This window comes from Erpetoichthys calabaricus, chromosome 1 (assembly GCF_900747795.2).
Source record: "Erpetoichthys calabaricus chromosome 1, fErpCal1.3, whole genome shotgun sequence".
In the NCBI taxonomy this organism is placed as follows: domain Eukaryota; kingdom Metazoa; phylum Chordata; class Cladistia; order Polypteriformes; family Polypteridae; genus Erpetoichthys; species Erpetoichthys calabaricus.
The window spans coordinates 54,961,464-54,989,460 of NC_041394.2; the positions used below are offsets into that span (position 1 = coordinate 54,961,464).

Sequence of the window (27,997 nt, forward strand, 5' to 3'; positions counted from 1 at the left end):
ATATACACTTTTATTAAATACATCATTAAACAGTACATGACTCAAATTTATAAAAACCAATAATAAAGATTTATGCATTAGGTAACAAATACTTTGTAATAAAAGAGAAACAGGGTGAATTCATTTAAAACCATTTTGACTGATAGGAAAATATATATAAGGCAGTAGGTACTAGGCTTTGTGATATAAAAATTACACAATGGGCGAATAAAAATAATTCAAGTATTATTAAGAACTACAAAAATGAGAAAAGCTAATGTAGCAAACAGATTGGAAATGAAGAGGATGAGGTGCCTGTAATGAACCTCCCTCCATGGCAGTGATTAAAATGCATTGCCTTTTATATGTTGTCAGTGACAGCCCGGCACGTAGATTTAAACTTGAAAATTATTTATGTTTAATGATGTAACAAAGCTTTAAATACTTATGATTAATGTTTAACATACATCATGAATAAATACTAAGACAGATATAATCTCTGACACCAAAAAAGTGGCAGTCTGTTGCTCTCAGTATGTTGTATCCAGCATTGCATCAAAGTCACTCATTAAAAAGAGTCACCTCAACAGAGTGAATGGTGTAAGAGCCATTCATTCATCTATGACATCTCTGGCATTGTCCAATGAATTATCAACTCTTTAACATATTATCTCACAGACTATAACTCTCCTTCATTTAATTATGACTAAGGCAGTGTAATCACCCTGAACTCAATTTACGTGCCATGTTACCAAAAGTACAGTACTACTGGAAATTTTAGGAGTGGGCAGAATGGTCAAGAATCCATATCACAGTATAATTAAAAACTCGGTAGATATTGATATAATGTACAGTATTTGTATATACTTTTCATACTGAAATATTTTTTTAACAAATAACACACACTCTTATACTCAAATAGATTTGATAGCAGGTGTTCACCTCTCACCCACTTCCACTGGAAATGAAAACCTGTTGAACCATCTTTAGTATCCTTGAATGCCTAAGCAGCATTTTAGGTTTAGAAAATAAAAGGATGGTTGGATTTGCTCAAAGGTTTTATACCAGATGTTTTTCTTTCATTTTTGTAAAAGGACAATGCACAATGTTTTACATAAACACAGATTTTCTACAAAATGTATCATTGTTTAAAATTAGATTATTTAGACTTTGACAAAGTCTAGAAAGTCAAATACAGTTTAACACAGAATCAATGTATGAAGGTCTCATGGAAGCCCCTTCACATGTTAGTGACAAGCCAGTGTGTCAGTTTGGTCATGTATTAAGGGCACTACTCATTCTTAGTAATTTAACCACAGTGTATACTAGTATATATGCTACATCTATGGATCAATTTCAAAATGGCAGCATCATGAAATAGTTATATTTTGTACTAGAAACCTGCCCTCGCACCTCACTTTTTTGAGACAGTTAAAATGGACTTTGACATTTGTTATGTAAAATTATTTGATAATATGGCCACATATTTATCATTTACCTCTTTCCAACCAAGTCCGGAGAAAAGGGAGTACTTGTTGGTACACATTACTGAGATCCTAACTGAAGCTCTAAACCAAATTTCTGAACTTTGGCTGCTGGACTCAACAAACATCGTAGTGTAAGAAGGCTATATTGTTTGTTTGTTTTTTCTTCTTCAAATCACTGTATTTATTCCAAGCCTAAACACACATCATTTCATTATAATGTTTTCTGCACATTTCAGAGCTTTTTCTCAGACTAGCATGCCTACTTAGAATATTATTCTTGCAAAAGCAGTTAAATAAACAGATGTCTTCTACACATATCTGTCAGTTGACTGGCATCAGCATCTGTTAGTAAGCTCTTTATAATCCTGAGTGGGATTGAGAACAGTGTGACAAAAAATATGTGGTTACCTTTTCTAACCTGATCCAGCCAGCTATCGTTTAAAAGTCTTTGAATGTTTAGCTTTTTGATTTTGATTATAAAGTAAATAATTATGTGCCTAAGCATTTGCTAATGAACACAAAGGAAAGTGTAAAGGAAAAGTAATAGTCATAGATAGATTGAGAGATGGATAGATTGATAATATGACACCTATCTAACATATCCTTTTTTTAAGTATGGCATCCAGTAAGCATGTTTCACGTGATAACTGAATATTTCACTAAGATGAATAGGCTATATACACATAGCAAAAGTAATCCTATTCATCAGCCTTTAAGTCAGAAAGAAACATCAGCGATCTTTATCATTCACAAAAAATACATCAATATTTTCCCCTGTAATTCTTTTTAGCTCAGTTGTTACTGGATAAGCATGGTGATTTACCTTTGGAACAATCAGTTCACAGTAATAGGAAAAACAACTCTTCTCTAACTAGGTACACATCAACAGGACACAAGTTGCTAATGCTATCTACTACATCTTGTAGTAACATTGGACTGATCTACATTACCAAAGGTTTTGTTTCCTTCTCTGAAGCAAAAGCCTGTTCACCACAAAAAATATTAACTTGATATAGTGTTATCTTTTGTCAAAAGAAATTAAGTAACATTGCTTTTTCCATTACAAAACAGCAGCTCACAAACTTTACCATCTAAGACAAATGAACCAAAACATCTTAGGTGTGTATGATCTTCAGATAAGGATTCATTATCTTCTGTTCATCTATTTTAAAATCAGGAAAATTACAGTTCTAGTTCCAGCTCAGCCACTAACTCATTGTTTATCATGAGCAAGTCACTATTCCCACCTGTGTTCCTTTCTCACAAATGGGATATGAGAACTGGGATGTTGCTTGAAATGCATTTCCGGCAGTTACTAATGCACAGTTTTATCCTGTATTATATAAAGTGCTTAGGGAACGTGAATTTTAAATAAATAAAATGAAGGCCACAAAATTTAGACCATGTTACAAAAATATACTTATATAGCACCTTTCCTGCTGAGATACCTTCATAGAGTACTTTAGTTAATTTAGCTAAAATATTTAGGATAAGGATGGGTAAAGAATTAACAAATAGTATTAGGTTTTGATTTTGTTGTACAATCTGGAAAATAAAATGTCTGTATTAGTCATTATTTTTAAAATGACATAAATCAACTTTAAAATTGCATAAAGAGTGGATCAGTTTAATTTGCCATTATATTTCAAAGGTTGTGATGTTTAGAATGCACATCACATTCTAAAGAAATCCGTGTGAGGACAGCAAGTGTAGTTTTAAAGTGGCAGTTAACACAGGTGTCACTTGAAAAAAAGGAATTCTATTCAGAAAATGCCGTTCTACCCAGTTAAATGGTTAAATAATAAAACTGAGATCATCTTACCTGGTGTATTAGAGAATTAAGTCTTGACATCATTTTTAAAAAATATTACATAAATGTGCACACTAAGTGATAGATCAGAAAACTAGGTGTTGGCCAAGAAACCAATGCATTGGAAATGAAAGCACAAATAAAGTAATAAAGACCATAGCTCTTAGCATGTCCCCCAGTCAATAAACACTGTGATAATCTTGGACTTGATTTACTCATTTTATATTTTTTGCCTTTTTCTACAATTGGAAAAAAGAGACTATTGTAAGCATTAAATATTAAAATCAGCATCTGTCTCTGATGCCTGAGTTATACTCATGTTTGACTAGTGGCAAGACCATTGCCAAAGTCAGCCCTTTGACTTAAACTGTTGGGTTCTTATACACATCAAAATGAGTAGTCCGAATTCTTTTAGAGTGTACACTTTTTTAAAAACTGAATTATATTTCACAAAGAGGAACATCTTTTTTAGCAAGATAATTGGTAAGAAATTTTCTGCTTAAAAAATAAAATTACAGATTTGCCATATATCAAGTAATATTGTTTGCAGTGTACTCTTGCCTCCACTCGAATCAGTCATGTCTTTCGACTGGCTTTTAGGACTGAATCCAATCCTGACAGCTGCCGTAGGAAGCCACGGTTGGGGATGATGCCACGGTGGTCTTTCACAGTTTTAATGGCTTCCACCAGTGTCATGTCTTGACGAATCATGAGATATGCCAGGACCAGGGTAGCTGATCTACTGACTCCAACAGCACAGTGCACTAAGATGCATCCTGCAATAAGAAAGAGACAAACTTAGTTAATCCCTATTGCCATGTTATGAAACAGACAAGTGGATTTTATTTTATATAATAACTTTCAAAATGAATGCCATCAGAAAGTGTTTTATAAATGCACATTGTTATACAAAACAACAAAGTAGAATAAAGATAATTGAAGTAAATACAGTACTAAAATACAAGAAGTACTTTAAGAATACTTTACCCAAATTAAAAAAAAACAAACAATACTAGTATTTATACATGTATATATCGATGTTGCTGAAGTTACTTGTTGACTTTTATATATTGAAATATCTAATTGTTTACTCTTCCTTGCTGCATTTAATATATACTGCTTTTGATCATTGACCGAATGACACAAATGTACATTCATTTTATTGTTTTTTTTACAGATGTCATAGTAGAAACTAACCAGTTTGTGTTGAAGTATCAACAGCTAGGTAGCAAGGTACCTTTTATCTGAAACAACTTTTGTTATTTTTATACTATGAAATTGGTTTCCGGAACACAGCTCCATTTACTTAGTCACCTGTTGTTATCAGCTCTTGGTTGTTGTTTAACTGTGTCATCAGTATATGTACAATTCAGAAGTGATGCACAGAGAGTGCTGATCTTACCTGTCATTGAAACACAAACACCATCCAGATTTGTAAATAAATTACTCTGATTTCTGATTTTGGCTGAGCAAATAGTACATGATAATTATATGGAAATGAGCAACCAAGTGTAATACCCAAGTATACCACATGTGGTTTCTGTATTTGTACTTTTAAGTAGACATGTCTGGGAAAAAAACAACTGTGAAAGGAGAGTACACAACTTTCAGCTTTATCAAAAAAGCTGACTCCTCCCTCGCCGAAACTGATGTCAACAAAGGCAGCGTGCAACACTACACATATAGTATGCCATTAGTAGGAAGCTGTTAAAACAACAACTGTAACTGCCTCCTCTAATACTAGCACACTAGAATAGGAAAAATCAGTGACAGTTTCCTTCATTTAACACTTTTTATTCAGTCAGTCCATAGAAAATGCTAAAATGGAGTTCTACTGTATTTGTTAGCGAGTTATGGTGCAGGAGAAAAGCTTAGCATTGTTCTCAACCAATAGAAGATTTGCTTGCTAAAAAAAGTGTGGCAAAGGTAAATGCTGCATTTCATAAAGAAAGACAGTAACTGATTGGGAAACATATACTGCTCAAAAAAATTAAAGGAACACTTTTTAATCAGAGTATAATATCAAGTCAATACCAGCAGAGGGGGTTGTTAATCAGTTTCAGCTGCTTTGGTGTTAATAAAATTAACAACAGGTGCACTAGAGGGGCAACAATAAGATGACCCCCAAAACAGGAAGGTGGAGACCACTGACATTTTTCCTTCCTCATCTTTTCTGTTTTTTCACTAGTTTTGCATTTGGCAATGGTCAGTGTCACTACTGGTAGCCTGAGGCGATACCTGGACCCTAAAGAGGCTGCACAGGTAGTCCAACTTCTCCAGGATGCCACATCAATACATGCCATTGACATAAGGTTTGCTGTGTCTCCCGGCACAGTCTCAAGGGCATGGAGGAGATTACAGGAGACAGGCAGTTACACTAAGAGAGCTGGACAGGCCTGTATAAGGTCCTTAACCCATCAGCAGGACCGGTATCTGCTCCTTTGGGCAAGGAGAAACAGAATGAGCACTGCCAGAGCCCTACAAAATGACCTCCAGCAGGCCACTAGTGTGAATGTCTCTGACCAAACAATCAGAAAAAGACTTCATGAGGGTGGCTTAAGGGCCCAATGTCCTCTCATGGGCTCTGTGCTCATTGCCCGGCACCGTGGAGCTTGAATGGCATTTGCCATAGAATACCAGAATTGGCAGGTCCACCACTGGCTCCCTGTGCTTTTCGCAGATGAGAGTTGGTTCACCTTGAGCACATGTGACAGACATGAAAGGGTCTGGAGAAGCCGTGGAGAACATTATGCAGCCTATAACATCCTTCAGAATGACCGGTTTGGTGCTGGGTCAGTGATGGTCTGGGGATGCATATGTATGGAGGGATGCACAGACCTCTACAGGCTAGACAATGGCACCTTCACTGCCATTAGGCATCAGGATGAAATCCTTGGACCCATTGTCAGACCCTATGCTGGTGCCATGGGTCCTGGGTTCCTCCTGGTGCACGACAATGCCCAGCCTCATGTGGCAAGAGTATGCAGGCAGTTCCTGGAGGATGAAGGAATTGATACCATTGACAGGCCCCCAAGCTCGCCTCACCTAAATCCAATAGAACACTTCTGGGACATTTATGTTTTGGTCCATCCGACACCGCCAGGTTGCACCTCAGACTGTCCAGGAGCTCAGTGATTCCCTGGTCCAGATCTGGGAGCAGATCCCCAGGACACCATCCATTGTCTCATTAGGAGCATGCCCCGATGTTATCAGGCATGCATACAAGCATGTGGGGGCCATACAAACTACTGAGTACGATTTGCAGTTGCTGCAATGACATTTTGGCAAAATCGACTAGCTTTGCCACATAATTTTTTCATTTGGATTTTCAGGGTATCTTTGAATTCAGCCCTCTGTAGGTTGATAATTTTCATTTCCATCAAACAATGTGGCATCCTTTTGTTCCTAACACATTACCCAGTTCATATCACTATTGATATATAGCATGATTTTTTTCCCATTGAGATCAGATGTGTTTTCAAATTGTTCCTTTAATATTTTTGAACAGTTTATATTTTTATGGACAAATGAAGTAAGCTATTTGACTTAGGTTCTCTTAAAACACCACCCAGTTTTAGGTTATTATAATGTCTGATTGTAGCTGACCTCATTTTGCACGCTGTCTATATGGCAGTTTGCAGTCTGTCGGTTATTTGTAAAATTTCAACACTTAAAACAAATATGTTTTTTAACAGACTTCACTTTGACTGTTTTAATGGTGAAAATGCTAAATGGCAGTAATTCTGGTATGCTAAATGTAGCCGTGTCTTTTCCAGGTTCCCACAATTGAGCAGCAACTGAGTAGGATCCAGCATGAGTCAAATGCGTAACCAAAGAAATTCCACAGTCTAATAAAGTTTTGTTTTAAAAAAGTTAAGTAAACATTTTAAAAAGTACAAATCACAAAAATTCAAAAAAAGTTATTCACATGGAGAATAAAAGGCAAAAAGGGAAAAAATGTTTAATTACAATCTTAGTTTTCTCATGTTAAGGTTAAGTTACATTCTATACTTAAAAATTGTGTTACTTTTTAATGGTAAAATTACCTATACAGTACTTCACTTCAATATGTTCAGTTTTTACAGTATGGTTTGAAAATGTTTGCTCTCCATGCCTTACCAACTGTAAAGCAGATCATAGCCTAAGCTAGTGACTAGTCAGAATGACAAGAAAAAATAGAATATTCCATTTACAATTTAGCTTGTAGGGGTTATAATAGACTGCGGTGGGTTGGCACCCTGCCCAGGATTGGTCCCCTGCCTTGTGCCCTGTGTTGGCTGGGATTGGCTCCAGCAGAACCCCGTGACCCTGTGTTCGGATGCAGCGGGTTGGAAAATGGATGGATGGATGGATGGGTTATAATAGATTCTTCCATTGATTATGTGCTATTACAGTATATATATAGGCAAATGTTTTAACATAACCAGGAAAATACTTCTATCAATTTAACATGACATAACTAACAAATGGTTCTTACACTTAATGAGCAATTTGACATGTACTTGGGTTCACAGAGCCATCGGTAAAAGGGAAATAAAAACATCGAAGACAAAGATTTCTACTTTAAAGAAATCTCATTCAAACTTGAGCATTTTTGTGATATTAACATGATACAAGTCACAGTATGTCAAGGTCAATATTAACCAAACTGGGAAAAAAGGTAGAAAGGTCCAGCACACCATAGCACATACGGTAGCGTCTAAGTGACTTTTCATCAGACATTTAGGCATATACTGTAATCTTACCTCCATTGGACAACGCTTTGTGGATGAAGTCTGCTGCTGGGTAGAAATTCACACTCATGTCAAATGTGGGAGAGTCATGCGCTTCAATTCCATGATAGGTGATATTCATTCCTTCATAGTACTCTGCACCTCCTCTCCATTTACTGTGAGCACAGTTTAAAATGTGTGTAATCCCCATCTTGGTCAACTCTCGACGATCCGCAGCTATGTCCCTAAGGAATAAGGTGAAATTAATTCCTGTGTATTACAGTGGGGTATTGATCAATAAGTGCTAGATTTGTAAAATCAAATAAAGTAAAATGCAAGTCTATTAGAAAACGTCAAGGTCAGTATGCTCAAGAGAAACAATTATTAATTAAAGGCAGCTCGCAATCAGAGGACATAACCTTAAAAACATCCACTTTGCTGCATTTTCATCATTTTCTGTTTTGATTTACTTCAGCTTAACTATATATATTTTTAATATATATAAATGATTTAAATAGGAATATAAGTAAAAAGCTGGTTAAGTTTGCAGATGATACCAAGATAGGTGGATTAGCAGATAATTTGGAATCCGTTATATCATTACAGAAGGACTTGGATAGCATACAGGCTTGTGCAGATTTGTTGCAGATGAAATTTAATGTCAGTAAATGTAAAGTATTACACATTGGAAGTAAAAATGTTAGGTTTGAATACACAATGGGCGGTCGGAAAATCGAGAGTACACCTTATGAGAAGGATTTAGGAGTCATAGTGGACTCTAAGCTATCAACTTCCCGACAGTGTTCAGAAGCCATTAAGAAGGCTAACAGAACGTTAGGATATATAGCACGATGTGTGGAGTACAAGTCAAAGGAGGTTATGCTCAACCTTTATAACGCACTGGTGAGTCCTCAATTTGAGTACTGTGTGCAGTTTTGGTCTCCAGGCTACAAAAAGGACATAGCAGCGCTAGAAAAGGTCCAGAGAAGAGCGACTAGGCTGATTCCAGGGCTACAGGGGTTGAATTATGAGGAAAGATTAAAAGAGCTGAGCCTTTATATTTTAAGCAAACGAAGATTAAGAGGTGACATGATTGAAGTGTTTAAAATTATGAAGGGAATTAGTGCAGTGGATCGAGACTGTTATTTTAAAATGAGTTCATCAAGAACACGGGGACACAGTTGGAAACTTGTTAAGGGTAAATTTCACACAAACATTAGAAAGTTTTTCTTTACACAAAGAACGATAGAAACTTGGAATAAGCTACCAAGTAGTGTGGTAGACAGTAAGACGTTAGGGTCTTTCAAAACTCGACTTGATGTTTTCTTGGAAGTGGATAGTACTGGCGAGCTTTGTTGGGCTGAATGGCCTGTTCTCGTCTAGAGTGTTCAAATGTACCTCATGCTACAGTTCTAACTGAGTCATTCTTAATTCAAATTGCATGATCTATTTAAAATAATAATAATATAATTGTTTAATAAAATAATCCCTTTAACCTTTTCTTCGGATGTAGTGAACGAATTATGTGGTACATAATCCAGTTCATAGTTTTGGGAGTCTGAAACCTATCCTGACAGCACTAGGTGCCAGACAGGAACCAAATCACACCTGGACAAGGTGTATGGTCATTGTATTGCATTTACCTAAGTAAATACTGGGAACATTTAGGGTCATCAATGAATCTAACACACACATCTTTGTGATGTATGAGAAAAAACAGTGTAAAATCCCTCAGAAAATACTTCACAGACGTGTAATTTCTGCACATATTAACTGGTTTGTAGGCTTTGAAAGTTCCAGGAAGATGGGTCTATGAAGCTGCAATGCAAACTACCTTTTAGCCACATGCAACTGAAATATAACAAAATGTGGGCCAAATTATATAACAAATATTCTAGAAATGTGGCTCTGATCATGCATTTTTATTACCAGAAGTTTTAGAATAAACACATAACATATCATTCTCAGACCAGCTTTTATCTAGTCCAGGTTGCTGTTGGCTAGATTTTTCCCCAGAAGCATCAGTCCATCACTGGACCTACTCACTCACACATCCACACTCATAAACAGAGGGAGCTAATCTAGAATTGCCATTTAACACCCATTTCTTTGGGGATTTAAATGGTAAACCAGAGTACTTTGAGGCAGTACTACTTAACTACTGAGTTGCCTTGGAATAAATGCCTGAAAAGAAATTATAATATACCAGGGATGTCTGGAAAAATTGATATAAAATACTAGTAATGCATACTGTACATTACTAAATTAGCAAAATCATCTGGTTCCATATGATTTCATATATCTTCTGTATATTTGATTAAGAATGCATGTTACATGCAGGTTATATACAGTATATAGGAATTTATCATAATAATGAAAAATAACAAGAGTAACAGTGTCAATAATAACAGTAAACAAGTAAATGCCAAATATCAATAATAATGTCTCCAACTTCCAGTTGCTAATGAGAAATTACTCCAAGTACAATGGCACTTTGTTTTTGAACAAAAACATCCAAGAAAAAAATTGATGTCACTGTCATGTAAAATGGCATTCAAAGCCTCATGTTTCTTTTATCACTTATGGAAAATGTCACTGTTACAATTTCTGTAATCAAATAAAAAATCTCCATAACACTGAAAAAGGCAAAACACTCCTATTTCTAAGGTAAACAAACCAATAATGTCATTAAGCAAGTAACCTGACTCCTCCTAAGTCTCTTATGTCAGTAATTCAGTTGCATAAGAGGAAAAACAATATATTATTTGAAAGATGAAAAGGTGACATTTGCAAATATTCAATTGGTTGATTGACAATCAAGTAAGCAATCAATCACTGACAAGGAACGCGACACACCTCCTCCCTTTCCTTGAAATGCTAGATCTCAGGATCATGCCTGCGCAACAAAGTAAGGTTTGTAGCGTTTGTAAAGTAAAGAACTGAAGTTGGACACATACCTGTGAACGAACAGTGGAAAGCAAAGGTATGATTCCAAACCAGTGAGTTCTCATTACCGCAGGCATTTGTTCATCTTTGGTTTCTGAATATCTTATATTGTTAAAAAGCAATGTAGTAATAGTTTTACTTTCAATTATAAATAAAGCTTTATGCAGTAGCTTATTTTGTCTACATCTTGGACAATGCAAATAATTGCAGAAAAAAAATGCTTCTGAGCTTACAAAGTGGGGCTCTCACCAAGGTGTGGCAGCAAGTGGAACATTACTTTATTATTAGGAGGTTTCAAGTTCCCTGGTTTGTCCAATACCTAAAGGAAGACATGCTGCGTTCTAAAACAATGAAATATTACTTCAGATTTTTACAGCACAACTTTGGAATTATTATCTGAGACTCTGCCTATTTTTGTGGAAAATGGCCACTGTAGCATTACATGCCACAGTAGACATACTGAACACAAGTAAATACATGTGTATTCATGCATGGAGGAGGACTACAGGCATCATGTTGACATCATAGTCGAGTAATCATGTTTTAAACACAGAAAATGGGAAATTATGGCTAGTCAGAAACAAATATTGATTAATTTAAACAAAAATAAAAAAATAAATAAAAAGAATGTGAACTCAAGAAGGGGCAAAAATAACAAAGCAGGGTACATGTAAGTTTGTGAGTGGTGAGTAAATTGTGGTCTCTATCTCAGTGAGGACTGGATATTTAAGGCCATAACATACTCTATGTCCATCATCTTGGTACAAAAGTATTCCCATGCTGGTTGCATTTAATCAATCTTTGTTTAAACGCATAAACAAGCAAACATCCACATCCCCAAGTATTCAGTTGGGATTTTGTTTACCTCATTTGTTTTCTACAGTACTTTTGTAAGATTTTCTTTTGAAATCAGACAGAAACCTGTATTCTTGTAAATTCTGACAACTTGCATTCTTATTCAGATTGGTGGTAATCCACTAGCCTACGACTGTAAGATTTCCTGTTGGATTAATAATTTTGCCAGTAGTAACCTGTGGATTTTGTTCTAACAACGTTTGATGAAAATTCCATGAATACTGATATCATTATTATCATAGGCCCTTTGTGTAATTCTCCATTGAGGAGTAGAATAATCGTATATGTAGAATGAATAAAGCAAGCAGGACAAGGCTCTGCTCATAAGGGAAAACACTGACAAAAGGGTACAGGACAGAGCTTTAAGCGTTCTAGTTTTGTTTTACCAGTGTGCTAAGATTAATTTAATGTTAATTCGACACTGTGACTATGAACATTCTGTTTCAGACACTGCTTTTAACACCTCAGCTGTCTTTTTGTCCTGCCTCTATTTTCACTTGTAAGCCTTTGTCTTTTTATCTTCCTTAATTGCTTCCACTTAATTAGGAAATCTGGCAGCTTTGTCTTTAACAAAGCCTGGAATGTAACCACAACACTGTAATCAAGTTCTGAAAGTTTCTGAGAGGCTGATTTTAAAATTTTCACCTGTAGTATGAGAAAAAAAGAATGTTTAGGCATGTTGTTCATGTTATATATTAAGGACTGCTGGCTACACAGATTTTCTGAATTTTGAGTACCTACAACTCAATATTGACTGAACAAAATCTAACTTTGTGCTGCCATTTTGTTTTTACTTGGCCAATTCCATCGTGTGAAATTTTGTTTGCGGTTACCACCTTGATTACAACTTCACGATAACAGGAAATGAGCAACACATGATGTCATAATTTCCACAGTTTAAAAGTCGAGAGTCATGCACTTATATGTTGTCCAATGTTATTGATCATTCTCAGCATTTAGATGCATTTATTTTGAATTAAATGTTAATAAACATTTCACAACATATCTTTTGACTTCAGTTTAGCGTTTACGATTTGATGCTTAGTATTTTTCACAAACGTCTTATTACCATGTGTTTTTTTTTCAGCAAACAGAAATATTGAGGAACGGCTTAGTCTTCCTGGTTCTTTTCCTTTATTGGTTTAGTGATAACCCATTTTCATCTTTATTATCATCTTGCATCAATACATTACTAATCCTTCAGTCTTCCCACAATTTTGTGCTAAATCTACATGATTTTAAGTGCTCTCTTCTTTCAATAACTTCTTCTCAATGTTCATGATTTCATTTCTTCTGATCATGATTTTTCATTTGAAATATTTCCAGTAGTTCATATCCCACTAAGTCTAGATTTTTTTGCCATTTGCTTTTGATCCTGAATTTGTCTTGCCATCCGCTTTTTTGATCCTAAACACATTATTCAACCCTTCATTTTTTTCAGCTCACTTGAAAACTCTCACCATTGATTTTCTAGGAATTTGCATTGCCCCCTTATTGATCACCTTGTTACCTATAGTGATAATCACTCTTTATACCTTTTGTTCTTTTCCTAAACCATCATCACTGTGCCACCATTTTACCATATTGCCTTCTGTATCCCTGCTATCCTTCTGTACAATCCAAGACCTCATCAGCTGTTTTCAAACAGACCATCTGTATCACTTCCCACTTACCATTCACACCAGATGCTTTCAACATCTTATTAGTTTTTCTCTCAACATTTTTTCTTTTCACAATTTACTCATTTAGCTCTAAAACCTGTAGCCTCAATATTTACTTCAGTTTCCGGATTTGAGGAACATGGCAGTCCACAAGTAAGATATACAAGCATGGTATTCCCCTGAAAAAATTGGGAATCTGTGTAAAAGTTGCTGTAGATCTGTTAAATGGTGTGGATTTGCATACTCGACAAACACAAATAGAGTTATCTGGCACTGGCCGGTGTGGGAGCACCAACTAAATTTTACAATAGTACATAGCCTACAGTTTTGCCCTGTATAAATCGGGAATATATGCAATGTTTGAAGACTGATTCAACAGTGTGAATCTGCATACTGGACAAACACACATTCAGTTTTACAGAATTGTGGCCGCCAAGGGCACCCTGAGCCTCAAACACCAGACACAACTAACCCAGACGCAAATCCCAGCAACAGAATAGGTAGTTTATTAAATAATACTTTTCTCAAAGGCTTCAATTAGCTCAGTGCTGGTAATACTACATAACTGGATCACCTTCTGTCTTTTCTCCACTGTTCATCCACGAGTGTTGTCCACTGCCTCCTGAATCTGACCCCGGATGTATAGTAGGCAGCTCCTTTTATGCTGGACCCGGGAGTACTTCCAGTGCCACAGCAATGCATTTCAGAAGAACTTTTAGGCCAGGTGGAAGCCCCCCAAAGTAGTGGTGGTGTTCCTCTGCAGCTTCCCCTGGTGGTGCCCTAGCATCCAACAGGGTTGCCGACCACAATTACAACTCCCAAAATGCCCTGTGGGTGTACCAATGAGAGTTCCGCCAGAGGAATGCTGCCACCCTGTATATAAGGGAAACACATGGTTCCAGGAAGCAGTCTTTCTCTGTCCTTCCATTAGGTTTCCTGGCCTGAAAAGGTACCATCAACCAACCCGGCCAGGATGCCTGTCCATCCATATCTTCCTCTTGTGAACTCCTGTCCAGGCAAAGAATTGCCGTCCACCTCAGTAGGGATTCTGATCCCTTTGTTACGGCATTCACACAGTATATATTAGTTAGACCTTTCCTTCAACTTTCTTTCATCAGGAACTCATTTTGAAGAATATACAGAAAATGCACTGTATGTTTTACTCTAAATGTCATCATGTTGTACTGATGGTAATGTTATTACTTGTGTTTTATTTTTTCTCCTATATTGTATCTTGAATAAAAGGTTCTGACCCCTCATTACCCTGAATTGGATTAACAGCTTTGAGAGCATTATGCTATGTTAGGTTTAAATTACTTAGCAATTCAAGTTATTATATATTATTATGTTTGGTAGAAAGAAAAGTGACAATTCACAATCACCAATCAAGCTAACATACATGTCTTTGTGGTATTGGAAGAAAACCAGAAAACCTGGAGGAAAACCCATAAAGATGCCAGGAAAATGTGCAAACTCCACATAGGTTGCAACCAGACATGGGATTGACTGTTTTGTAATTCACTTTGGATAAAAGCATCTGCTACGCAAATAAATGTAAATGTAAATTACAAATAAGGATGCTCAAGGATGCTTAAGTCATGCTTCTGTGAACAATGTTTAATTAATTTTAATTGTGAACTATTTTATTTAAAATACAAATTTCTGTCCTGTGTTTCAATCCTAGCATATTCATTGTTTATGTTCATGTTGTAACTACCACATTTAAGCATATGTTTTCATCAGGCACTCCAGTTTCCACCTGACTCATTAGTTTATTAAGGTTAGCTTGATTGTGGACTCTAAATTAGACTAGTGTATATATGACACCAAATCTAGAGTTGGTAACTGCCTTATAGCCAGTGCTGCCTGAAAAGATTCCACCCCACTTTGAGCCTGTTTTGGAATAAGTAGTTTTCAGAAATGAATGGTACAAATTAAAACCAAGTGTTTATTCTTTTCTTCTTGGTAGCAAAGCAACAAAACAACAGAAGTAACCCACAGTCTCAAACTAAACGCATACTATACCATACTATTTGTCAGTCACACGAGTAACATTAGAAGAGGTGTTAGGTAAGCAAACTAAGCACTTACAGGTGCTTTAATCGGCATTTACAGATAAGGGCCCAGGCATGAAAGCCCAAGAGTTAGCTGTGCTAACAGAAGCAGCACCCTCTAGTGGTGAAACATTCAAATAAAATATTTTTTTTGTATGTGTGTCTTGAAGTTTTAATAACAAGCTAGTAGATAATGGATGTGCAGAAAGCCTGTGAATGATAACAAATAAACTTTTAAACATGTCAGTCCCATTTAGATTGGAGCTGAAAGCAGCCCAATCATTCCATCTGTGGAGCTCTTTCCTGAAATTATTGTATATAGATTTCCTCATTGTATTTAACTGAAGGTGCATGCTGTATTCATACATATACATCCTCACATTGTTTTGTTTAATAACCCGTAAGTAAAATATTACGTAACCAGGAGACTCTGGTGCTTACATATACCAACTGAAGAGCTTCCTGGTTGTGCGCAGATTTGCTGAACTATTAGCAAGATTCTGGAGACTACTAAGCAAATAAGAGAACTGGTTTATTTTCCTCTGTTGTTTGACAGCTCTCATTGGACTCTCTTCAGAATCATATCCGTTCCGTTTCCTTTGCACAGATACTTACTGGTCCCCCAGGTATAGCCTCGGCCACACTTCATCTGCATGGTTGCATGCAGTTTTTCCAGTGTACAACAGCCGCTCCAACTCAAACACTGTAAGAACTGGAGAACTGCGATCTGACTCCTTACGATTTGGAGACCTGGAACTACTCCGGGAGAATCTGGACATAAAGGCCATTTCACCTAAATGGCCCTGCCACCATCACTGTCTGAAAGAAACAAACAGAAGGAATAGCACTGAAAATCAGACAACCTGAAAGTACCAGACAAAGACAGATTAATGGTAAAAAACATAAGTACTGTAGATAAACACATTAAACAAACAAGTCCATGGAAATGAGAGTTAAACAAAAAATATTGTGACCAGGAAGGGGGAAAGAAACATCAGTAAAAAACCATGAGAACTGCAGAGATACAGTATAAGCAAATAAGACAATTGATGCAGGAGACTATTCAGTCAATAAAATTAATTTATTTAAATAATAAGTTGTCTCAAATGTGTACAGGTTTTGGCTTCAACTACATGACTCTATAGTCTGTTTCAGATTTCCATGACCCATTGTGTGAAGAAGTGCTTCCTGTGTTCTGACTGAATGGACTTCCTTTTAACTATTGACCTGAGAGATTTCACTGGATCATCTTTACCTATGGCTTTGAGAAACCTGAAGACCTGGGGTCTCATTTATAAAGCTTGGCATGGATTTGAGCAAAAAAAAAATATGTAAATGCCTAAAAATAGGAAATTGTGCACAGCAAAAAAATCAGATTTGTAAAACATGGCATGCACAACTTTTCTGCTCAATTTACCATTATAAATCACATTCATCTTGTAAATGTGTGTAAGTGAACATGCCTCAAGTTCCCCCTAGTTGTAGTTGCCACCCTGAAACAACCATACATGGACTATGCTAATCAACTTCATACATGTGCAATCAAAATGCTGCAGAACTTCATTGGCTGATAGATCAGCTTCCCTCCTAATGCATTGAGACCCCACCTCTTGCATTCAAGAGTATCTGGCAGCACTCTGCAACTACCAACCAAGATAATATGTGACATTACAGTCACAGCTTAGGGTTAGTAAAGGCAGCTTCGTTCTTGCTAGATGCCTTTATTTCAATATAAATCCAGTAAAGTGCTCTGATTAAGCAAGGAGAACTGGACACTGCTGAAAATTGTCTTTTTTTGCCAGACATTTTGCATATGTACTCCCACACCATACAGAAATTGGATGTAGTGCTTTCCTGGTTGGTTAATGGCTTCTACCACAGTGGGCATGGTGGAGTGAAGCGTGATTGAGATATTCCTGATCTGGTGACCCAATTCCATGAGAAGTGACAACAGATAGCCTATGTAAATTGATGAAAAACCTAAAACGTTCTTTGCTGCAAATACACAGCATTGACCCTCTTAAAAAGGAACTAAAATACAGTCTGTACGTCATAATTATCACTATTACTTATTTGGCTGACGCCTTTATCCAAGGCAACTTACAACATTTATGATACAACTGGTTACATTTCTTTCGGTTTTCCAATTGGAGCACAGGCAAGTCAAATGACTTACTCCTGGTCACCCCATATCATTAATTAGATTTTAACCCACAATCACAGAGTTTGAAGTCCAAAGCCTTAACCATTACACCACACTGCCTGCCTACATTCTTTTTTACACATTTGAGGTTTAATATGTTTGTCACATCAATGTACATTCTAGTAATAGCTCAGTGATATGAGTTACATTACACATCATTTAGCAGGTTTGGCTGCATTTCCCAGGTTAACCAAGGGTGTCGTCGTTTCCCAGTTTCTCCTAAACATTATGTATGGATGGCTGAGTTGCTGTAAATATCTGCAAGTCCTCTTGTCAAGTTTTCTTTTATAAATCCTGCCGTTTGCGTGGAAAGCTGCATACACACAGTTCTAGCATATTTTTATGCATGCACACATTTTATAAATCTGACCCCTGGATTAGGTCCCCATCTAATGTAGAACCTGGAACAGGGCCTTTAGTTTAAAGCTACAGCAGATTCTTATGAAAGATTATTTTGCCAAAATTAAATTCAGTCCAATGCGTTAACTACATTGCAGTATAATGCATATGCACGTGGTGTATTAATTTTGATACAGCTTTATTGCATCATAATTAAAAATAATGATCGATTGATTTGCACTATGGCATGCAATTTTCATGTCAGTTTAAAATGCAATACAAAACTGTGTTGCAATTTTATTCATGTCCATAGATCAAATGTCATAAATAAAAGCAAAGCAAATGTATTTCATTTCGCATAGTGGGTGCTCTGGGTGTATTACATTTTGATTCGACACCATGCATTAAACATGCCAAAACAGAATGTAATCAAATGACTAATCAGCACAAAAAGGTGGGGCATGGGGCATCAACAGTTGGGGTAAGAACTGATCCACTTCTAAACACTTCTGTGTGGTAGCAAGCATAAACTTTGTCAATGAGGAATGATTAACCAAAATGGTGAGAAGTTATGTTTTAAGTCTTGCTGAAAACGTCTACTTTTATGTTATCTAAATAATATGTAATGCTTGCCTTATATTGTTCCATTATTCTTCTAATAGTCCTGACTGATACGTCAATATGTTTAGCAATAGCTGGTACTGTGCTGTCATCTTCATCTATAGGTATTTACAAATAATATTTAGGGGAATATTGGTGTATGGATACCCCAGTTCATGATCTACATAATCATATGAGGCTTCTCTTCTGGACATTAGCTCTTGAATGCGTTCTAAGGATGTTACTGTAGCAACTGGAAATTATTCTGATGTTGTTGCTTCTATTATTCCAGCCCTTTTTGGAACCTGTTTTCAGGAAGAGAATGAGATCACCAATTTTTACCTGCTCATTGAGATGGTAGATCCGCTGCCTCATCAACTCCCAGTTCACCATCTTTAACGCTGGGTGAAAACACTTGTGATTAGAACACCTCTTACCCAAACTGCTTATGCTGATTGGTTATTTGATTATATTCAGTTTTGACATGATTAATGCATGGTCTTGAATCAAAATGTAATTCACTCTGAGAAGCCACTAAGCAAAACACAATAAATTGTCTTTGCTTTTAGTTATGAGACACAATCTATGGAAATGAATTAAAATGCAATCTGCAATAATGAAAAGCAATTGATCATTTGGTTGATATGTTTTTAATTATGACAAAAAATCCATGCCAAAATGAAATGCTCCATGTGTATTTGCATTGCATTACAATGTAACTGACACATCAGATTGTATCTAATTTGGGCATGAATAATCTTTCATAGTTTCTACTTTTAAATTGTGTTTTTTAATAATATAATAATAGCATATACTATTCTCCAGATGTTTTTTTGCTAATTCATTAAATAATCATATCATCATCTCTGTAGTGAGCCAGTACATACCTGGCATAATGGATGACTATAGTCACTACCCCAAAGTCTTCTTCTTTGTCCCCAGCTCCTTGATCATGTGACTACTGAGGGGGTCTGAGACCTGACAAATGAACGATGTAGTAAATTAAACATCCTTTCATACTCTAAATCTGTATATCCAGCGTAGAGTCACATAGGACAATGGTAAAGGAACAAAAACCAAGGGTGACAATATTACATAGCGGTAAATGTAAAATTATGTGGCAAAACAAAAAACAGACAATGGCTGAGAATGAGCAGTCCCTTGTATATATATGTATTCTATGAGTGTGCTATTGTTATCTTTCAAAAAGTCTGGTTTTTCCCAAATTATCTATTTCTGTATTTATGTATTTTCAAACACTATTTCAAAATAACCATGTTGTAATTGCTGTAGCTCACAGCATCTGTCACTTCAACTTCTCTTCCTCATTCTTTGTTGACAGGCCAAAAGAAATAGAGCAAGACAGGGAGGCACAGAGTGAAACAGAAATGAAAGAGAATCTCAAGACAAAATGACAGGAGAAGGCAGGCAGAGGAGGATGTGCTGCCTCACAGCATACTGGGCAGCCAGTATGGTGTAGTGGATAAGGAGCAGGACTTGAATCCAGAAGGATACCAGTGCAATTCCCCCATCTAATGTACGTATGATCCCAAGCAAGCCACTCAACCTTGCCTGTGCTTCATCTGTAATAAATATATGTGAGCAGCTATGTATGTGTCTTGGATAAAAACATCATACAATTATATAGCAGCAGTTAACAAGAAATGAGACTGGCAAGAAGAAAACAGGAAAAAAAAACAATTATGGGAGAATGAGGCTGTGGTGAGTATGATTTTTTTGTGTACGATTTACAAAAATTCTGTAAATGGTTACATTTGAGTGCAATAAGTTGAAGCCGACAGCTGCCAGACTGTTCTGCACTTAAGAAAAATAAAACACATCTAACCCGCGTCTGTACCTTCTTTTTTCTGGACAAGGTGGGAAGAAGCCATAGCTTATGCCTTGAGTAATCAGCTTAAAGTCAGGACCACCTTTGAACGTCCACACTCTCTGTATCGTTTTGCTTTTTCATCTGTATACACTGGTGGTTATCCAAAAGAAGTGCTTATTAGGTTACTGGCAACTCTAAAATAGTTTGATATGAGTGACTGTGGGTAAGTTTGGAGTCCTACACTCCAAGTTTGGACAGGCACTCGAGGGGATAAAAAAACTTAGGTTTTCGGGAGATGTTATGAATGGGCACTTTGATGGTCTCATTCCCTACACTTACATGCCTGATGTACACATGGAGTGCACACAAATTGAGGATAAAAGTCGGTCGCCTTAGAAGGCGGGTGAGCCTAGTAATATAATAAGGACCTAGCTAAGAGGTTAAGACTCTAATTCTACACTGTTGTATGGAAACTGCATGGAAATAAATTGCTTTTCTTTAAACTTTAAACTTTAAGTGTTACATTTTTTAAAGTTTTCAGTATTGGAAAGAAAGCTACAGTAACTTTGTATAATAGTATAATAGTATTTGTTACAGTACGGCCCGCTGACGCACGTATGGCAGTCGAAGCGGCCCACCAATGGTAGTGAGTTTGACATGCCTGCTCTACATGAAATGAATCACCACCACCTGCTGGTAAACCACAGGCTCTGACTCAATCCCAAAAAATGGCACGTAGGACTGAATATGCCCAGCCATTGAGAGCTTTTGTGGTGGATGACCATCCCACTCAGCCAAACTCAATGCAATTCCAAACAATTACTAATGTCATAGATCTGTGCCATTTATCTTTTCCCTGTTATACAAAGTTTAATAGGTTTGAATACAGCACAACATGATATGCCATTTTCTGTAAAATAAGCACACACTTCCCAAATATACACAGTGGTGAGCAAACCAAATTCATAAATGTAAACTGTGGAACTTGATCATGATCCTGATAAGAGAGATCATCTCAGTATTCAACCAGGCTCATTAGGTGACCTGTCAGACTCACTACCAAATAAGATCGACGAACTGGCTGCGCTGGTGAAAAATGTCAGGACCTACAGAGAATGCAGTTTGTTGTGTTTTACTGAAATGTGGCTAACAACTAACATCCCAGATGCTAACGTGGAGCTACCCGGGTTTAGCACAGTTAGAGCGGACAGAGATGCAAATACCTGCGGGAAGCACAAAGGAGGTGGACTCGCACTCTATGTTAATACAAGATGGTGCAACTCTGGACATGTAAACATTAAAATCTCCTCTTGCTGCAGGGACATAGAACTGTTGGCCGTAGGTTTGCGTCCCTATTACTTGCCCAGAGAGTTTGGAAACGTCATTGTTGTTACTGTTTACATCCCTCCTCGGGCGGATGTGGAGATAGCAAGTGACATCATCCACTCAGCTGTTGCTAAACTGCAAACGCAGCACCCCGAGGCACTTGTGCTAATCGCTGGAGACTTTAACCATGTAATGCTGGACAAAACATTACCTGCTTTCACCCAGTATGTGGATTGTAACACCCGGGGAAATAGGACTATTGACCTACTGTATGCAAATGGTAAAGATGCATATAGCGCCACCCCGCTGCCTGCGCTTGGGAAAGCAGATCATAACCTGGTTCTGCTTCAGCCTCACTACAAACCAAGAGTGAGGGTGCTACCTGCACCCATACGCTCATTCAGGAAGTGGTCCCCTGAGGCAGAGCAGGCACTGAGAGACTGCGTTGGAACTACGGACTGGGATATCCTGCAAGGGTCGGACAGACAGACAGACAGACAGACAGACAGATAGATAGATAGATAGATAGATAGATAGATAGATAGATAGATAGATAGATAGATAGATAGATAGATAGATAGATAGATACTTTATTCATCCCAAGGGGAAATTCACATAGAACATTGAGGAGGTTGTTGACTGCACTACTGATTACATCAACTTCTGTATGGACATTGTAGTTCCAGTAAGAACAGTACGCTGCTATGCTAACAACAAGCCATGGATTACAAATGACACCAAGGGCCTTTTGAACCAGAAGAAAAGGGCTTTTAAATGCGGTGATTAGCATGAGCTCAAGCGCGTGCAGAAGGAACTCCGCGTCCAGCTCAGGGCAGCGAAGAGGCAGTACAGGAGAAAGCTGGAGCATAAGTTGCAGAACAACAGCATGAATGAAGTGTGGGATGGGATGAAGATCATCACTGGCTGCAGCTTGAAGCGGTGTGCCACCATCGAGAGAGATGTGGAGAGAGCAAACCAGATGAACAACTTTTTTAACAGGTTTGACCACCCTAACCCACTCTCACCTCAGAGTACTGCACCCTCCAACCATCCTTCTGCTGATACCAGCATAGGAGAGAGTTTCCCCCAACCCACAATTACAGCAGCGCAGGTGAGCAGAGAGCTGAGGAGACTTTGTGCCAGCAAAGCAGCGGGTCCAGATGGAGTATCGCCACGACTGCTGAAGGCCTGTGCGTTGGAGCTGGGGAGTCCTCTACAACGCATCTTCAACCTGAGCCTGGAACAGGGGAGAGTCCCGAGGCTTTGGAAAACATCTTACATCACCGCAGTCCAAAAGATATCACATCCTAATGAGCTGAACTACTTCCGGCCTGTGGCTCTGACGTCACATGTGATGAAGACCATGGAGCGGCTGCTGCTTCACCACCTAAGGCCACAGGTCCGCCACGCCCTCGACCCTCTGCAGTTCGCATACCAGGAGAAGGTGGGAGCAGAGGATGCCATCATCTACATGCTACACCGATCTCTCTCCCACTTCGAAGGAGGCAGTGGTGCTGTAAGAATTATGTTTCTAGATTTCTCTAGCGCCTTCAACACCATCCAACCTATGCTCCTTAGGGACAAGCTGACAGAGATGGGAGTAGATTCATACCTGGTGGCATGGATTGTGGACTATCTTACAGACAGACCTCAGTATTATGTGCGTCTCGGGAACTGCAGGTCTGACATTGTGGTCAGTAACACAGGAGCACCGCAGGGGACTGTACTTTCTCTGGTCCTGTTCAGCCTATATACATCGGACTTCCAATACAACTCGGAGTCCTGCCATGTGCAAAAGTTCGCCGATGACACTGCTATCGTGGGCTGCATCAGGAATGGGCAGGAAGAGGAGTATAGGAACTTAATCAAAGACTTTGTTAAATGGTGCGACTCAAACCACCTACAACTGAACACCAGCAAAACCAAGGAGCTGGTGGTGGATTTTAGGAGGACCAGGCCCCTCATGGACCCCGTGATCATCAGAGGTGACTGTGTGCAGAAGGTGCAAACCTATAAATACCTGGGAGTGCAGCTGGATGATAAATTGGACTGGACTGCCAATACTGATGCTCTGTGTAAGAAAGGACAGAGCCGACTATACTTCCTTAGAAGGCTGGCATCCTTCAACATCTGCAATAAGATGCTGCAGATGTTCTATCAGGCAGTTGTGGCGAGCGCCCTCTTCTACGCAGTGGTGTGCTGGGGAAGCAGCATAAAGAAGAGGGACACCTCACGCCTGGACAAACTGGTGAGGAAGGCAGGCTCTATTGTAGGCACGGAGCTGGACAGTTTGACATCTGTGGCAGAGCGACGGGTGCTGAGCAGGCTCCTGTCAATCATGGAGAATCCACTGCATCTACTAAACAGTGTCGTCTCCAGACAGAGGAGCAGCTTCAGTGACAGACTGCTGTCAATGTCCTGCTCCACTGACAGACTGAGGAGATCGTTCCTCCCCCACACTATGCGACTCTTCAACTCCACCCGAGGGGGGGGGGGGGGGGTAAACGTTAAAATTGCACAATGTTATTGTCTGTCTGTATACCTGCATTGTTATCGGCATTGTTATCATTCCTTAATTTAATATTGTTTTTTATTAGTATGCTGCTGCTGGAGTATGTGAATTTCCCCTTGGGATTAATAAAGTATCTATCTATCTAGATTCTGCATGATGAGGAGCTTGAATATTTTCTTTTCCTCAATTGCTGTTGCTTAAATATTACAGAAAATAATTTTTTTTTATTTCTCTAGCATGTTTTCATGCAAAGGATGTACCTCAAAGTATGTTGCAAGAAATCAAACAAAAAAAATCTTTCAAAAAAAGAAAATTAAAAATAGGTTAAAGGAATTAATAAAATGGAATGAATAAAACAGTAACTAAGAATAAATCAATACTTACTTACATAAAATGCCCCAGTGATAATAAAGATTCTTCTAAGTACATCTGGCCATGTCACTAATCATAATACGGTATTTTAGTGCACGGAGTCTTTACTATTATTAATATTCTTATTAAATAATGCTACTTGTTTCAACAATTTAATTAAAATTTAGCTTTTTTTCTAATTTTCATGATTGGAAATTTGTTTTTCATTTTGAAAATTGCCTAATGTTTGTTTAATTGGTACAGTATGTTTCAGCTTTACTTAATTTATTTTTTCCTCCTTGGTCGGAGTCATAAATTACAAAACGTTTCTCATCTCGATCCAAACTCAGTTGTACAGAGTCACATGCCGTCAGTCAAAGAAGAACAAAACAATCCCTGACCACCTGCTCAGATAAATGAAAAAGCCTAAAGCAGTCCCTTAAGCTTTGCATCAAACCTCTGCGGCTGCTTCCACACACATTCACATCCTCGTCCAAGTGCCAGGTCTTTGGTGCCACCCATGCTTTTTTCTCAGTGTGACACCCAACCACTTTGCTGAATCATGCATTTCACATTTAAAGGTCAAACTGCGGTAAATTTTTGGTTTGAGCAGTTAATTAATTATTATAATGTAATGGACTTAACAACAAAGAAACAGAAGAAGAGAAACAAATCATAGCACAAATGATGGAACGAAACAAGCCAATTACAAGCTCTTAGCGTGATCAACTATTGACCACTAGTAAATATATTAACACACTAATGTAACAGATGTTTATGCCAGGCTACACATCTTTTTTACTGTTGACATTTTTTTATTGTATTATTATGATTATTTTATTATGGACTGTCAGTAAAGTTGCTTAAATTTATGCACCCTTTATGGTTCCATGTTATACAATGTGTCAATGCACCGGTTTCTGTTATGAATGGTCTGCTCTGCTCCTGTACAGAAATTGTGCGGGCTATTCCACCTACATCGTATTGTACAACTCTGTGATGGCCAGATCGATTTTTGTATGCCGTTGTGTGGTGGGCCAGTAACATGACTTCAAGTGACTCCCACAGAATCAGCCAAAAAAATTCAAAGGGCAGGCTCAGTTATAGGATGCACTCCTGACACCCTGGAGGTAGTAGAGGATGACTGAATGAAAATAAAACCGAGTGCCATTATGAACGGTGCTGCACATTCTCTCTCTGACACACTAGCACTGAGGACTTTGAACCCTTTAAATATATAGGAGAAGCGTGTCAAGAAACACGACTGGGACTCCTTCTACCAATGACAATATGCCTTTATAATGCCTCACTAACGCAGTAACTGCTCTTTTTTCATTTAGCCAAGCTGGAGGTTTTCTTTCTTTTTAGTAATTCTGGTGTGTATTTTGTTATCATGTTTATTTATTTATTTAACTTCTGGAAAAGCCAAATTTCCATCTTGGGACAAATAAAGTACCATCTATCTAATGTTCTGTAGGTGCAGTCAGTTAGTTTTTCATGTCATCTAGTGATTGCTTGTGTAATACTACCCTTAACATGTGCAGCTGTTGCTCTTGATTTTGTTAGTATAGCAGGCTGTAGTTATTAAAGTTGTTCAAGGGTAACCATTTTAGATACAATTTCCATGTGCTTTGTACATTTACAAAATTAAAAATATCCACTAATCGTTTTTATAGCCGCTGATATGTTAATGATGGACACGCTGTAATGATAATTCTGCAAGCCATGATTAATTTTCCTAGTCTGAGAATTTTGGCTTGACACCAGGCTGTTGCCCAGCCTGATGAACATTTCAGTTTCTGTCATCGCTCCTGCCCTGAACGCTGTTCACTGTGACTGCGCTGACGATAGAACTGTCGGCTTCTGTTGCCACTTTTGAAGACTGTCATCTCTAATAGGTGTGTTTTACTTCAATTAAATATATAATCTTGTACTTCTAGATTAACTGGTCTAACATAAATGCGCGCTGTATTGAACGCTCTTATCGGGCTCTGCTGGTACTTTGTCTCGATTAGGGTGGACTGCTGACAGCGTGGGCTCAATGACTCTTCTTGAAGAAAATAACAGGACTGCATTCAAAGAACAAGCGAAGAATATATATTCTTCTTCCTAGTTACAATTTTTATATCTTCTCTAGATAATTCACGACATTGTGACGTCGCGTTCATTGTTTATTCTTTTAGTACTACCCTCCATGACCCTGAGCCCTGGACAGGCATATTTAGAGCACGAAGGGGCGGTCACTCGTTAGCTGCCGAGACAGTCGGATGAGCTCGGTCATATCATTTCTATTAAACCTGAAGGCCGCGAGTGTACAGACAGCGACGTCCCTGGATGACAGTGATCGTCTGCCGGTTACGATGGATTTGTGATTTTCAAATGGGATGCTGCCGGCGGGTGATGATGTCACTGATATAGTTGTTATTTACAAAGCAATGCCATGCTGCCAGCTTGGATATGAAAAAATGTATATCGCTGCCAGCTTAATATCCCGAATCAAAAAATATTTATTTTGTGTTGTCAAAACGTATTACTGACCGCTCTGTTGCGTGTATTAATATTTTTCAAACCTCAGTTTGGGTGAACGGCTTTTAATGGGCAACAACGCCAAAGATCTTAAAACGATTTAGCGCCGAAAGAGAACCGACTTAAGATTTCTCGTAAATATAAATGGATTATGTAACAGGTGCTTTGCATTGCAGGACAGCACAGATAAATGTGCGCCCCTGCAAGGTGAGTCGGCCCCGGTAGCCACCGCGGGTGCAATCACTAGAACGGCTTCACAATAAGAGCTTCATTGTCCCGTTAAAGGGATGTGGATATCGGAGAGAGGATCCACTAACCCACCAGCACAGTACTCTCACCCGTACACGCAATGAGGGCGGCCAGTCACTGCTACTGACCTTTAATGTGCTATCACCAAAATAACTGGTAACCGCAAGCTTCAACTAGGTATCGAAGACGCCCCTCCATCCTACCTTATCTGTCCCGGAGAACAGGCGCGTGCGGTCCGCCAAAAATTGTCCCACGGGTTGCAGGTCAACTCACCGACTGGCAGGCCTGACACGGCTAACGGTCACGTCTCACGGTTGTGTTGCCCAGCGCTCACAGAAGCCATGTTTTCACTCTCCACCGCCACTGAGCTATTTAAAGACCCTGACAGAGGAGAGGAGAGGGGCGGGAGGGGAGGTGGGGCTTTATGCCGTACCCGGTCCACATCGCTGCCGACATACAAGCCAACTGGATCGTGTCCCGTTGCGGACTGGGAATTGACACGGGTGAACTCCGGTAACTAGACCCTCAGATAATCATTCGACAAATATGAGATAAT

General features: G+C 38.3%; 1 protein-coding gene across 2 annotated transcripts; it reads right to left on the reverse strand.

Annotated features, from left to right (window-relative positions):
* Positions 1 to 27,855, reverse strand: LOC114650225 (dual specificity protein phosphatase 26). 2 transcript variants are annotated; one of them, XM_028799740.2, is made up of 4 exons: positions 27,645 to 27,855; positions 16,120 to 16,323; positions 8,022 to 8,233; positions 1 to 4,052 (listed from the first exon to the last, which is right to left on the reverse strand). In XM_028799740.2, exons 2-4 carry the CDS (start codon positions 16,290 to 16,292, stop codon positions 3,853 to 3,855), a joined length of 585 nt encoding a protein of 194 aa, XP_028655573.1. In that variant the 5' UTR covers positions 16,293 to 16,323; positions 27,645 to 27,855; the 3' UTR covers positions 1 to 3,852. The 2 variants fall into 2 exon arrangements, with proteins under 2 accessions (XP_028655573.1, XP_028655564.1); XM_028799731.2 differs by having other exon boundaries at positions 27,715 to 27,838.
* Positions 27,856 to 27,997: the final 142 nt, after the last annotated feature.

What these genes read in the sequence shown, in the direction of transcription:
- LOC114650225 (XM_028799740.2), bottom strand. Translation starts at nt 16,292, where the DNA reads ATGGCCTTTATGTCCAGATTCTCCCGGAGTAGTTCCAGGTCTCCAAAT. An exon ending in AGGCTATACCTGGGGGACCA is followed by an intron (nt 8,234 to 16,119) that starts GTAAGTATCTGT and finishes CTTATTCCTTAG; the next exon opens with GGACATAGCTGCGGATCGTC. An exon ending in CAAAGCGTTGTCCAATGGAG is followed by an intron (nt 4,053 to 8,021) that starts GTAAGATTACAG and finishes TTCTTATTGCAG; the next exon opens with GATGCATCTTAGTGCACTGT.